Genomic DNA, 14969 nt, shown 5'->3' on the forward strand with positions numbered 1-14969 from the left:
CAAAGTGCTGGGATTACAGGTGTGAGCCACCAGGCCCAGCTGAATGTTCTTAATTGCATCTAGAATGGTAAATCCTTTCCAGGTCAGTTTGCTTTGCTCAGATCCATCAGAGGAATCACTTTCTATGGCCTTTTGAAATGTGTTAATTAAATAATAAGACTTGAAAGTCAAAATTAATCCTTAATTTATGGACTGCAGAATGGATGTTGTGTTAGCAGGCATGAAAACAACCATGATCTCCCTGTATACCGCTATCAGAGTTCTGGGGTGACTAGTGCATTGTCAATGAGTGGTAATATTTAGAAAGGAATCTTTTTTTCCTGGGCAGTGGCTCTCAACAGTGGGCTTAAAATATTTAGTAAACCACACTGTGAACAGATGGATGTGCCATTATCCAGGTTTTTTTTATTGTTCCATTTATAGAGCATGTGCAGAGTAGCTTCAGTATAATTCTTAAGGGTTCTGCAAATTTTGGAATGGAAGATGAGCATGGGTTTCAACCTAATGTCAGCAGCTGCATTAGACTCTAACAGACTCAGCCTGTCCTTTGAAGATTTGAAACCAGACATTGAGTTTTCCTCTGTAGCTCTGAAAATCATAGATGACATCTTCTTTCAATAGAAGGTTTTGTCTGCATTAAAAATCTGTTTAGTGTAGCCGCCTTCATCAATGATGTATTTAGAAGATCAATTCTAGATAGATCATTGATCATTTATTTCTACCTTCCCAGAAGTCCTAACCTTCCTTTCATCCCTAGTAAAGTATCTCCAGACCAACCTAAGAAAACCATATCTTGATTTTTTCCTCCAGGCCATGCATATAATTAGAATGCCAGTAAATCAAAGCTAGGATATTTGTGAATATAAATTGAAGCTTTACATCTCTTAATAGAGTACTATTATGAACATGCATTCAACTTAGTGGAAATAACTTTTTTTTTGAGACAGGGTTTCACTCTTGTTGCTCAGGCTGGAGTGCAATGGCGCAATCTTGGCTCACTGCAACCTCTGCCTCTCAGGTTCAAGAGATTCTCCTGCCTCAGCCTCCCAAGTAGCTGGAATTACAGGCGTCACCACCACGCCCAGCTAATTTTTTGTATTTTTAGTAGAGACGGGATTTCACCATTTGGCCAGGCTGGTCTCGAACTCCTGACCTCAGGTGATTCACCCGCCTCGGCCTCCCAGAGTGCTGGGATTACAGGCATGAGCCACTGTGCCTGGCCATACTTTTTTTTTTTTTGGGATGGAGTCTGACTCTGTCGCCCAGGCTGGAGTATAGTGGCACAATCTCGGCTCCCTGCAACCTGCGCCTCCTGGGTTCAGGCGATTCTCCTGCCTCAGTCTCTCGAGTAGCTGGGATTACAGGCACCTGCCACCACGCCCGGCTAATTTTTTTTTTGTAGTTTTAGTAGAGATGGGGTTTCACCATATTGGCCAAGCTACTCTTGAACTCCTGACCTTGTGACCTGCCCGCCTCGGCCTCCCAAAGTGCTGGGATTACAGGCATGAGCCACCGCGCCCAGCCATACTTTTTTTTTTTTCTTTTTTTTAAGAAAAAAAAAAAGACAATGTGTTGTACTGTCACCCAGGGGCTGGAGTGCAGTAGTGCTGTCTTGGCTCACTGCAGCCTCTAACTCCTAGGCTCCTGCGTAGGATGATCCTCCTGCCTCAGCCTTCCAAATAGGTGGGACCACAGGCATGCACCACTATGACCCACTTCTGGATCCCCTTTTGGTCTGGGGTTTTTTGTTTTTTGTTTTTGACATGGTCTTGCTCTGTTGCCCAGGCTCGAGTGCAGTGGTGCGATTATGGCTCACTGCCCCCCGCCTCGACCTCCTAGGCTGGAGTAATTCCCCTGAGGAGCTGGGAGTACAGGTGTGTGCCACCATGCCCAGCTAAGTTTTTAAAAATTTTTGTGGAGTTGGGGTCTTGCTTTGTTACGCAGGTTGGTCTCAAACTCATGGGCTCAATCAATCCTCCTGCCTCAGTCTCCCAAATTGCTGAGATTACAGATGTAATCTGTCATGCCTGGCTCCTTTTTAGTCTTAAAAGTGTCAGCTCTGAGATAAGTTCCATATTTGCCAACTTGCTCTCAGACACTAATTGAAAATGGTCTTCTATCTAGAAGATCAATTCTAGATAGATCATTGATGAAGGTAGATCTGATTTTCTAGATAGATCATCTGATGAAGGTGATGAACAAAGATCTAGATAGATCAGCTAGATCTTCTAGATAACTGGCTGCATGCATCTTCTGCATAAGCATTTGCTGCTTCATGTTTTACTTTTATGTTACGAAGATGGCCTCTTTACTTAAACCTCACGAACCAACCTCTGCTACCTTCAAACTTTGCTTCTGTAGCTTTGTCACCTCTCTCTACCTTGACAGAACTGAAGCAAGTTAGGGCCTTGCTCTGGATTAGGCTTTGGCTTAGGGGAATGCTGTGGCTGGTTTGATTATCTGGACCACTCAAACTTTGTCCCTATGTCGTCTCCACTAAATGATGGGGTTCCACCATGTTGGCCAGGCTGGTCTCGAAATCCTGACCTCAAGGTATCCGCCCACCTCGGCCTCTCAAAGTGCTGGGATTACAGGTGTGACCCACTGCGCCTGGCCCAGTTACTCAATATTGATCCATTCATTTATTGATTGATTTATTCATTCTGCAAAGGGTTAATGGACTACAAAGCACTGTGAATATATTAGTAAATAAAACACAGTTCTTGCCCTCAAGTACAGTCAAGTATGGGTGGAGAGGTGGTTATGGTGGTGGGACCGGAAAGTGAATGGAATCAGGAAAGGCTTTAGAGAAGAGTCAGCGCTTGAACTGTCTTAATTTAAAAAAATAAAAAGATGTTCAGCAGTTGAACAAAGGAGTGACAGGTGTTCCACAGCAGAAGAGTCATTTTAAATACATAGTATAAACATATATATTATACACATACTACACATAAATAGTATGTAATGTGTATTATAATTAATAATATACGTGTATTTGGGAGAGTGGCTGAACTGTGATGTGCATGGTTGGGATGGTAGGCAGGAAGGCTGATGAACAACAATGCCTCTGTCTATAACTAGCTTCTCATCTGTTGTGAGCAGAATTGCTCTCTGGTTAACAATCTTGTGCTAAGCCTAAGATTTTGTTTTCTTAATTCTTTTTTCTACTAAAATTCTAAAAGCCTATCCTCTACTATCCTTCCTGCCCTTCTAAGAGCCTGGAGCTTTTTTTATCTCTACCTTCCCAGGAGTCCTAACTTTCCTTTCATCCCTAGTAAAGTATCTCCAGACCAACATTAAGAAAACTATATCTTCATTTTTCCTCCAGGCCATGCATATAATTAGAATGCCAATAAATCAAAGCTAGGATATTTGTGAATATAAATGGAAGCTTTATATCTCTTAATAGGGTACTATTATGAACATGCATTCAACTTAGTGGAAATAACTTTTTTTTTTTTTTGAGATGGAGTTTCACTCTTGTTGCCCAGGCTAGAGTGCAATGGCGCAATCTTGGCTCACTGCAACCTCTGCCTCTCAGGTTCAAGAGATTCTCCTGCCTCAGCCTCCCAAGTAGCTGGAATTGCAGGCGTCCACCACCACGCCCAGCTGATTTTTTGTAATTTTAGTAGAGACGGGATTTCACTATGTGGCCAGGCTGGTCTCAAACTCCTGACCTCAGGTGATTCACCCGCCTCAGCCTCCCAGAGTGCTGGGATTGTAGGCATGAGCCACCGCGCCTGGTCATAACTTTTTTTTTTTTTTTTTGAGATAGAGTCTCACTCTGTCGCCCAGGCTGGAGTGCAGTGGTGTGATCTCGGCTCACTGCAACCTCCGCCTCCTGGGTTCAGGCAATTCTGCTTCAGTCTCTCGAGTAGCTGGGATTACAGGCACCTGCCACCACACCTGGCTAATTTTTTTTTGTAGTTTTAGTAGAGACGGGGTTTCACCATATTGGCCAAGCTGCTGTTGAACTCCTGACTTTGTGACCTGCCCGCCTTGGCCTCCCAAAGTGCTGGGATTACAGGCATGAGCCACCGCTCCCAGCCATACTTTAAAAACAAAAACAAAAACAAGAAAACATCAGACAATGTCTTGTACTGTCGCCCAGGCTGGAGTGCAGTAGTGCTGTCTTGACTCACTGCAGCCTCAAACTCCTAGGCTCCTGTGTAGGATGATCCTCCTGCCTCACCCTTCCAAATAAGTGGAACCACAGGCAGGCACCACTGTGTCCCACTTCTGGATCCCCTTTTTTGTCTGGTTTTTTTTTTTTTTTTTGACATGGTCTTGCTCTGTTGCCCAGGCTGGAGTGGAGTGGTGTCATTATGGCTCACCGCAGCCTCGACCTCCTAGACTCGAGCAGTTCCCCTGAGGAGCTGGGAGTACAGGTGTGTGCCACCATGTCCCGCTAAGTTTTAAAAATTTTTGTAGAGATGGGGTCTTGCTGTGTTACCCAAGTTGGTCTCAAACTCATGGGCTCAATCAATCCTCCTGCCTCAGTCTCCCAGATTGCTGGGATTACAGATGTAAGCTGTCATGCCTGGCCCCTTTTTAATCTTAAAAGTGTCAGCTCTGAGATAAGTTCCATATTTGCCAACTTGCTCTCAGACGCTAATTGAAAATGATCTTCCTTTTGTGTCACTGTAGATCATTGTATCAACATTAAATTATAAATGGAGAAGCAAGCAGTTTGAATTATTATTCATTCTCTATGAAGGGAACTTTTGTTTTAAAGCATTGTCTGAAGTGCTTATTATATGAATTCTTCCAAGTATTTTTAAGTTTTTAAAATTAGTGTGCTGATAACATACGTATGACTTTAGTTAAATGGACATTTCCTCATATTCTCTTATATCCTTCAACAACAACAACAATGAAAACTTTTCGGCTGGGCATGGTGGCTCATGCCTGTAATCCCAGCACTTTGGGGGACCACAGCGGGTGGATGGCTTGAGCTCAGGAGTTCAAGACCAGCCTGGGCAACATGATGAAACCCAGTCTCTACAAAAAATACAAAAATTATCTGGGTGTGGTGGCATATACCTGTAGTCCCAGGTACTGGGGAGCCTGAGGTGGGAGGATTGCTTGGGCCTGGGAGGCAGAGGTTGCAGTGAGCTGAGATCATGCCACTGTATTCCAGCCTGTGTGATACAGCAAGACCCTGTCTCAACAAAAAAAAGAAGGAAAAAAAAGAATTTTCATTATTCCTTCTCATTTCCCTCTGAGGGAAAGTGACATTAAGAGAAATAGTAGAGTTAATATGGAATATTCTGGATTCTTAGCATGTAATGCCCTGTAAGACATCATCGCTTTAAATTGGACCTTGAAAATAAACATTTTCATATTGCTTTTTTATATAAAAATTCCAGCCCCATTATATTTGAGCATATTCATGGTCTTTTTCATTCAGTTTAAATACATGGGAATCTTTGTGTTATAAATGTTCACAATGTGCCAAATCTCCCGTAGGGGTAAAAATTTTTACTACTACTTTGTTTTTTTTTTGTTGTTTGTTTTGTTTTTGTTTAGAGACAGGGTCTCGCTCCTTGCTCTGTCCACCCAGACTGGAATGCAGTGGTGTAATCTTACCTCACGGTAGCCTCCACCTCCCAGGCTCATAATCTTCCTCTCTCAGCCTCTTGAGTAGCTGGGACTACAGGTGCACATCATCAAGCCCAGCTAATGTTTGTATTTTTTTGTAGAGAGTAAGATCACTTTCAATTGGTGTCTGAGAACAGGGTCTCGCCATGTTACCCAAGCTGTGACTTTGAACTCCTGGGCTCAAGCCATCTGCCTGCCTCAGCCTCCCAAAGTGCTGGGATTACGGGCGTGAGCCACCGTGCCTGACCAAGGATTGTTTTTGATGTTGCTTATCCCGGTGCTGTTATTAATAACACTCAAGTGCTAATTATGTGTCATGCATTGTGCTTTGTGGGTTATTTTGTGGATTATCTCTGTTAATCCTCACAAAGACTTTGTGAAGAAACTGAAGATGTAATCCAAATAATTTGTCCAAGGTTTCACAGTTAATGGTAGCAGAGCAGGGATACTTTTGAAGCCACATCAATATGACTTCAGAAATCTGTGTTTCATCTGTTCTCTGCTTTCTGCTTCTCATTTTATTGGGTTTGGCTTTTGTGAAAGAGGGAAAATGTTAAGTCTTTAATTGGGATTGTGCTTTAATGAGTACAAAATTGAAAGCTAGCTCAAGTTTAGAGGAAAGGTAGGAGAGAAATCAAAGATAGTTTACTTGACTGTGAGCAAGTGGGACCAAAGGTGGTTATTAAACTTAATTCAATGAATTCTTTTTTGTTTGTTTATTTTTTTGGAGACAGAACCTTGCTGTGTTGCCCAGGTTGAAGTGCAGTGGTGCCTTCTTGGCTCACTGCAACCTCTGCCTCCCAGGTTGAAGCGATTCTCCTGCCTCAGCCTCCCGAGTAGCTGGGATTACAGGTGTGCACCACCATGCCCGGCTAATTTTTGTATTTTTAGTAGAGACAGGGTTTCACAATGTTGGCCAGACTGGTTTGGAACTCCTGACTTCAAGTGATCCGACCACCTTGGCCTCCCAAAGTGCTGGGATTACAGGTGTGAGCCACAGTGCCCGCCCTTACTTAATTCAGTAAATTCTTTGAAAAAGGGGGTGAATCTTAATTGTTCTGATGAATTTTTATTTATTTGTATGCATTGAAACAGCATGTTTGAAGTGGGAATGCCTTCTTTTTAGTGGGCTCTATGGACCCAGAATGTGAAATGCTAATTAATTAGCATAATTTTCATCATGCAGAATTGTTTCTAGGGGATGAGTGGGAGGAGGAAGGGTTTCTGGGATCACAAGCTGCATTTATTTTCCTTTCCTCTGTTGTGCTATATTGTTCTAGGGCGCACCCAGGGACCATTCTGTCTCACTGCCTTTTCCTTTCAGAACAAGGAGGTCGCAGGTCTTTATTGCTAGTCGTCTTCAGGCTCTGCTTATAAGACTTTGTTTCTAAATAGGATGAGGAGAAAAGGGAGAAGAATTGTGCAAGCTGGTAGACTGGAATCTGGCATTTCTAATTATATGTTTTTGGCATGTGATGTACTGAGAACTGAGTGGTTTTTTGTGAACACTTCCTGATTTAATCATGACAAATATAAATACAGGCAATTGTCTACTCTAGAGTTGCTTAACATTGAGAGGCTAATGAAAAGCTCAAATTAAATAACTTTTACTGGTGTATGTAACTATCGATTTTAAAGTGAACTTTCTCTTCTTGTCCCGGGGAAAGTATTTTTGTGTATATTTTTTAGTTCTTGCTTGAATGAAGAAACCACTTTGCTAAAAAACTTTGAAACTTGGATTTTTAACTGAAACAGCCTAGATACTTAGCTAACTTACTGATAAAAAGATAAAATAGGAGGAAGCTAGATAAATTTGGAGGAGCATGCTATAAAATGTTATTAAGCCTTTTTAAAAAATGAGACATACAGTCTGGGCACGGTGGATCATGAGGTCAGCAGTTTGAGACCAGCCTGACCAACATGGTGAAACCCTGTCTCTACTAAAAATACAAAAAATATTAGCTGGACGTGGTGGCGGGTGCCTGTAATCCCAGCGACTTGGGAGAATCGCTTGGGAGAATCGCTTGAAACTGGAAGGAGGAGGTTGCAGTGAGCTGAGATTATGCCACTGTACTCTAGCCTGGGCAATATGAACAAAACTCTGTCTCAAAAAAAAAAAAAAAAAAAAAGAGAGAGAGAAAGACATGCAAAAAAGGAATTTACAAGGCTAATCAGCCTTCATTTTTACATTTACACCAGAAAGGAGAAAATGCCTGAGATCTTTCCTAAAAGCATAGAAAAATTCTTAGCTAGTCTACCTTTTTTTTTTTTTTTCCTGAGACAAAGTCTCACACTATCACCTGGGCTGGTATGCAGTGGGGCGATCTTGGCTCACTGCAGCCTCTACCTCCCGGGTTCAAGTGATTCTTCTGCCTCAGCCTCCCAAGTGGCTGGGACTACAGGTATATGCCACCACGCCCGGGTAATTTTTGTATTTTTAGTAGAGACAGGGTTTCACTCTGTTGGCCAGGCTGGTCTCAAACTCCTGACCTTGTGATCCGCCCACCTCGGCCTCCCAAAGTAGTGGGATTACAGGCGTGAGCCACTGCGCCCAGCCAGCTAGTCTACTATTAAAAGTCTGTGATGTAAGCAGAATTAAGGACTAATCTGAAAGTCTAAATACCCTGGGTGCTCATGTCTATTCTGTCATTGACACTTGGTCTTTTATTACTTGCCTCCATTTTGCTAAATGTTAAAATGAGTTCTCACAATAATTGAAAACCATTGCTTGATCAAGCTATTTGCTAAAGCTAATAATAATGCATAAATTACAATGTAAAGTTTGGGGAAGATGGAAAAAAGTTGATTTTAAACCTACTGGTTTAGAATTTGATTTATCTTTTAGAGAAAATCTGATCTGTAATAGAAACAAACAAACAAACAAAAACACTAGACCTGGGGACAGGAGATTTCAGTTTTAGTTCGTCAATACTTTTTTTTTGAGATGGAGTCTCGCTTTGTCGCCCGGGCTGAGTGCAGTGGCGCGATCTCTGCTCACTGCAACCTCTGCTTCCTGGTCTCAGGCAATTCTTCTGCCTCAGACTCCCAAGAAGCTGGGATTACAGGCGCCCGCCATCATGCCTGGCTAATTTTTGTATTTTTAGTAGAGACAGGGTTTCGCCATGTTGGCCAGGCTGGTCTTGAGCTCCTGACCTCAATTGATCCACCCGCCTTGGCTTCCCAAAGTGCTGGGATTATCGGCGTGAGTCACCGTGCCTGGCCTAGTTTGTCAATACTTTTAATTAGCTGAGTGATTTGGGGGCCAAGTATGTAAACTTTCTGGAACATAATTTCCTTTTAGGTTAAATGAGAGATCTGAGGTGAACATTCTCTTATAGCTGTACTATTCTGTGCATTAAATTAATAGTACAGGCTGGGTGCAGTGACTCAGGCCTGTAATCCCAGCACTTTGGGAGGCTGAGGCAGGAGGATCACTTGAGCCCAGGAGTTTAACACTAGCCTGGGCAACATGGTGAAACCGCATCTCTACAACAAATACAAAAAGCTAGCCAAGTGTGGTGGCACATGCCTGTAGTCCCAGCTACTCAGGAGGCCAAGGTGGGAGGATTGCTTGAGTCCAGGAGGTTGAGGCTGCTCCTGCCACTGCACTCCACCCCGGGTGACAGAGGGAGACCCTGTCTCTCTCTCTCTCTCTCTGTCTCTCTTTGTCTCTCTCTCTGTCTCTCTTTCTCTCTGTCTCTGTCTCTCTCACACACACACACACACACACACACAAAATTAGTAATTCATCTCAGAGGGACAACAGGGCATGTTGTAAGAATTACACTGTATATATGAATGATGAATATATAAATGATCTGTAATTCAAGCCTGCCTTTTCCTGTAAATTATTTTGAGAACTGTGAGGCTTACTTCATTAGTGCAAATAGGTACAGCTAAATAGTGGTTGGGGAAAAGGAGAATTTGGGCAACTTGGCTACAGGAAGACATAGATATATTGAAAAGGCACTATGTTCACTGCGCTGTTTTTTGTTTGAAATGAGTCAGTGATGGTCCTGTATTACAAGCAGTACAAACATTTAAACTGGAGGCTTGTTTTTATAGTCAGAGGAAATCCAGGGATGGTGGATCTGTGATTAACTGTTTCTGCTCAGGCAGAAACAAAGAAAATGGAGAGGGTAAAGGGTTCTATAGTTGGGGATGTGCGGTTAATGTATGTCTAGATAGATATAGATATCTAAATTCAGGTGAAACTCACTGTAATTTTTTATAGAAAAACTCTATGTAAATAATTGTGTTTATAAGATAAATCTTTAAGCTTAAAAAATGAGAGCTATCTAGAGACTAGGTAGACCTATTAAAAAGAAAGATGTCTTGAGCATATAGGTGTTCATAGATGTTTTACATCTTCCTTGCCAATATAGTACTCTGCCCAATACTTAGAAGATACATCTCTTCCTGAATCCAAAATAGTAAATGGAAGATACATGAATATAAAAGCTGAAACACAACTTGCAACTGAACTAAATTTCGAAAACTATATCCCCTTCGTTTTTAAAGAAAGCTGGCAAGACAATCTGTCCAAATAAATGAGTTGAAATAATTAGTACACTGTAAGGTTCTTTCTAAAGTCTTATTGCTCCCAAGTCCATTTTCTAGTGACGTTTTGCAGGACCTTCAAGCTGATTAATCTTCCCTAATATGGGGCTAAGAATCTGAATTCTTCTAGCCCTGACTCCTGGGGCTGACATGAGTCCTGCTAAGGGGAAGATGAATAATTGAGCCTTTTCATATATTTTCCAGTTTGAAGGAGAAATATACACAGAGTATGTGTGTTTTGAATCTAAACATGTGAAAACTGTATTTGTGTGTGTGTTTTAGAAAGCTGGTGTATTATGTCTGTCCTAAAAGTAGAAAAATGTGACAACACAATAGAACACTTGTCGGCGTGCTTTCTGACATCTTAGTTTTTTGTTGTTCAGTGCTACCCTCATAAATATTCTAGGGAATGTGTAATATAAGTGAGGTTTTGGGAAATCCCAGGTGTAGGTTTTAAGCGGTTGATCCGCCTCCTGCTGTTTTTGTGCTTAACCTGCTATGGATGATCATGATGCTTGACCAGCCTAGGCGCTTTTCCTGCCTTTGGGGTTCTCTGGCTGGTTTAGTGCAGGGCATACTAAGGATCTGGTTGGCACTGCTGTTTGAGAAGGCACGTGAGCTGTGCTGTCTGGTGACTGCTGAGCACTTGAAATGTGACTAGTGCAACTGAGGAAGTGAAGTTTTAATTTTATTTGTGATTAATTTAAATTCATATTCAAATAGGTACATGACACTAGTGGCTACTGTATTGGACAATGAAGATAGAGAACATTTTCATCATCACAGAAAGTTCTCTTGGACAGCACTGCTCTAGCAATCTCATTCCAAGACTCCCGTTGGCCTGGCACAAATCTCTGAACAAGTCAACTGTTTCCCCAGCATTCTAATTTATCAGATGGAGGTGTAGTGCACATGCCCTGTGGTTGCCAAGAATATTAATATGTGAACAAAAACATCAGAGCTTTGTCTCCTAAGGAAAAAACACTTTTTAAAAATACCATAGAAAACAAATGATGGTATTTCTTATAGTAATAACTATTAAAAGACGTCTAGTAACTGCTAGCACGGTGGTTTGAGAGAACTTATGCTAATTCATATTTGAAGGATCTGTAATCTGTATCACTTTTTCTGTTTAGGTACTTAAAGCTTTCACCAAAACACCCAGAATCAAATACTGCTGGAATGGACATCTTTGCCAAATTCTCTGCATATATCAAGAATTCAAGGCCAGAGGCTAATGAAGGTAAAAAACAAAAAATTGAATTAACACTGCAAAAAAAAACCCAAACAACAACGAGCTGTTACTATGACAGTGATTATAAATGAATACTTTAGAGTCCAGCCATTCCCGTAAGTAATAAAAACTGTCTTTCAGGGTTGGTCAGAAATTGGATGATAAACTGGAGTAAGTCCCTATGTTTCTGTTTTCCATGTTTCTAGCTAGTAGCACAGTATATAGTTAAGTGTGTGATAAAATGCTTCTTGAATGAAGTTGATCTCATATTATTTTGAGAAGTTACTGTGAGGGGAGCTAGGCAAAGAATTAATGGTGCATCAGAAACAGTGGATTGTGTGGTTGTGGTGGTTAGCATAGATTGGTCGAGCTGAATTTAAATTAAAACTAAATGTTTATTGTTGAGTGCCTGCAGCCTAAAGTCAGTCTGAGGGTTTTGTTGTTGTTGTTGTTTTTGCTAATTACCCTTAAAGAGCAATTTTTGGAGTTGCTCTAAGAGGGTAATTAGACATACTATCCTTCCAAATTTATCTGCATCTTCAAGCTGGAATTTTATTTTCAAGTCATGTTTTCATGGTGAGAATTGTTTAGGTAGTACAGATACAATTTTATTTATTAAAGGACACTATTTTTATTATCTTATTTACCAAATGGATGTATAGTGTAGGGAGGTCTCTTTGCAAGAGGTTCCATTCAATGAACCTTGTCTTAACTACAGCATTCAGTAATTTCATTTTCTCTTCTCTTCAGGATGTTAAGCATAGTTCTTCTCTTCTGGGGAAAACTGTGTAGCACACATTAGTGTTTATTTGAAAGTAACCCAATAACCAAAAATGCTAGCTCCTAAAAATATTTATCATAGTTTCAGATAGTTTCCTAGCTTGAGTGGGGTTCTTTTGAGAAGTTTATGTCAGCAAAGGAACAAGAATACCAAAAGGGAAAATGTCAGTGCTAGTTAAACAAGAATAAATATCGTATAAAAAAAGTGAAATACTTCCTAATTTCCTTATGTTATTTCAGTAGGCAAATTCCCAAGCTATTCAGGCTATTTTTTATTACTAAATTTTAAAATTGCAGCACTTTATAATAATAGTATTGAATTCCAATGTTTTTTGCTCTTGATTTTTGGAATAATACTGCATGAAATGTTTTTCTACAGTGAAGGGAAAAAAGGGAAAAATGTTAGTGCTTAGGTCTGGCTTGTATCTGTTAATAATGTATTGCGGTAGCTGCCATGGTTTGGAAGCAATTTTCTTTAGTAATTGGCTTTTTTTTTTTTTCCTGACTAATGTTTCTGTCTACGCAATTTATACATTAAGTAAGTGGTTATGTTGGAGCCCCTCCTTTCCACAGACAGTGTCTTTCCTGTTCTGCCCTTCCTTCATGCAAGCTAACTGTTCTTTTCATAAAATTACCCTTTTATACCCAGATGTTCCTGCTGCATACTTCTTGGAACAATCTTAGTTACAGTTATGTTTGTATTTTTCTGTGTGGTTTTTTGGGAGTTGGAGGGTGGTTAAAATTCTTCTGACACTTGGTGGGGAGGAGAAAGGAATAAAATGTGTTTGCTTCTGCTTTGAGGGATGAGGATGGGGCAGGGTGGAGGGGGAATAAAAAGGTTAGAAAGTGACTCATTTAAGTATAACTTTGTATTCTATTTTTTCCCTATTAATTTGTTACTATCTTAAGTAGCCACCTACTCTTCATGTCCTCACAGTGCTGTAACTAATAAGAACAAACAACATAATATAATACATGGTACATAATCTAGAAGGCTTTATATTGAATTACCTACTGGAAAATAAAAGTTCCAGTTGCCAAGCAACTTCTCTCCACGGGGACCTGTTGAGGCCATGATACTTTAGAAAACAATATTTCAAATCACTTTGGAGCTTAATGGGCCCTCCTTATGTATGTTTGCTGCAGGTCTCACATCTGTTTAGTGCAATCAAAAGGCTTTAGTAATCCTAGGAAATTAGTGATTCACCTTTTTATTTCCCCCAACCCCCACCCAAATGCTGACAATTCACACAGAGATGGATTTGTCATTTTACATGGTGTACATCAGAGTAGACAAGTCTGATTAGTTTTACCACCTATTAAATATTTTCAAAATCCAATATGTTTAGACAATTTTAAACCTTTGAGGACTTAATTCTAAGTCAGGGATTTGATGCCTGAATGCTACAGTTTTGGGCTAGTGAAACTGAAATAGAAGGACTAGTGGTTAGGTTGGAGTACGAAGTAAAAAGTAAAATGTAAAGAATAAAGGGAGACACTGATGATATATAACACATATATAATTATTTTGGTAACATGTTCAAGTTGATTGGGAGTAAAAGTTTATGTAACCATTTAGGCATTCAAAGAGAAGTTCATGGGTAATTTCTTTTGTGGGGATGTGTTAAGCATGACCTGTCCCTAGATCTCCTACTTTTTTTTTTTAAGTTCTGTGGTGGTATTAATTTATGTAATTGGCCAAGGTCCCAACTGTAACTAGTCATTGGTATTTATAATACTTTCATGATGTCCAAATTCCTATTTTTAGATGGAGGCAAGGAATCTAGAGGTCCTGATTAGTTCCTTTTTATTCAGGATCCTCTCCCTTCTCCGCTCCCCACAACTCCTGCCTTTCTCTCTGGAAAAGTGTTATAAGTCAGAGGATGGTTGTGCATTATTGTAGCAGTAAGCCTGCATTGTATATAAATTATCTTTAAATACCCATTACCTCTTTCTGTTTTCCATTGATGTGTAACTTAGCCTTAAAACTTGTTTGTATAAAGTTACTGTTTATTAAGACTGTGGTAGGTAGCTTGAAAATATAGTTTTATCCATGTCAGTGCTTATAATTTTTAGTCTTTGTTGTAGTCATTGTAAATTATCTTGTTTTTCAATAACAGAAATGCTCTTGTTACATTTAATGTTTTCTGCCTTGAATTTTGCTCATTCAAATCATTTAACAACAGAGAATACATGCTTGCTGAAAAAGTTAAAATGGTATAGAAATAAATTTAATAAAACTTAATTGCCCCTCTTTAATCGTATTACATGACCTCAACAATTTAATGTCCTTTTTTTCTATGTAATTTTGCAAACATTTCTGTAAATATGTATTGTGTACATACATTATGCAGTTACTATATCAAAATATAGATCTACCTCTATTTTTAGAAATTCTGCTTTGTATTTTATAATATGGATTTTCATTTAGCCATTTCCATGTTGATAGACATCTAGATTGTCTCAAGTTTTTTTTTTTTTTCTTCATTATAATAAACAGTGCTGCTGGTGAATGTCCTTGAGCTAGATTCCAAATAGTTCAAGAAGTTTGTGCATTTTAAATTTTGCTCTATTTTGCCAAATTGTTCTCTAAAAGTCTATACCAGTTTATATTCCCACAAACATGAAAGTATTCATTTCCCTACACTTTGGACCCTGGTGTGTGTTAATCTTTCTAATTTTACTGTGTTCTCTTAGACAAAAAAGGGTGTTTTGACTTTCATAATTAATTTTAAACTGATTGTGTTGCTCTGTTGCACTTAATAATTTTTTGAGAGCTTTTGAAATAGCTTCT

General features: G+C 39.8%; 1 protein-coding gene across 2 annotated transcripts in view; it reads left to right on the top strand.

Annotated features, from left to right (window-relative positions):
- CLIC4 (chloride intracellular channel 4) overlaps positions 1-14969 on the top strand; it is a 120694-nt gene that overhangs the window by 94986 nt on the left and 10739 nt on the right. For both annotated transcript variants that reach the window (XM_011977876.1, XM_011977877.1), the window contains exon 4: positions 11298-11404. In XM_011977876.1, the coding sequence (XP_011833266.1) occupies positions 11298-11404 (107 nt within the window). The remainder of the gene's footprint in view (positions 1-11297; positions 11405-14969) is intronic.

Source organism: Mandrillus leucophaeus, unplaced genomic scaffold (assembly GCF_000951045.1).
Source record: "Mandrillus leucophaeus isolate KB7577 unplaced genomic scaffold, Mleu.le_1.0 Scaffold185, whole genome shotgun sequence".
NCBI classification, from domain to species: Eukaryota; Metazoa; Chordata; class Mammalia; order Primates; family Cercopithecidae; genus Mandrillus; species Mandrillus leucophaeus.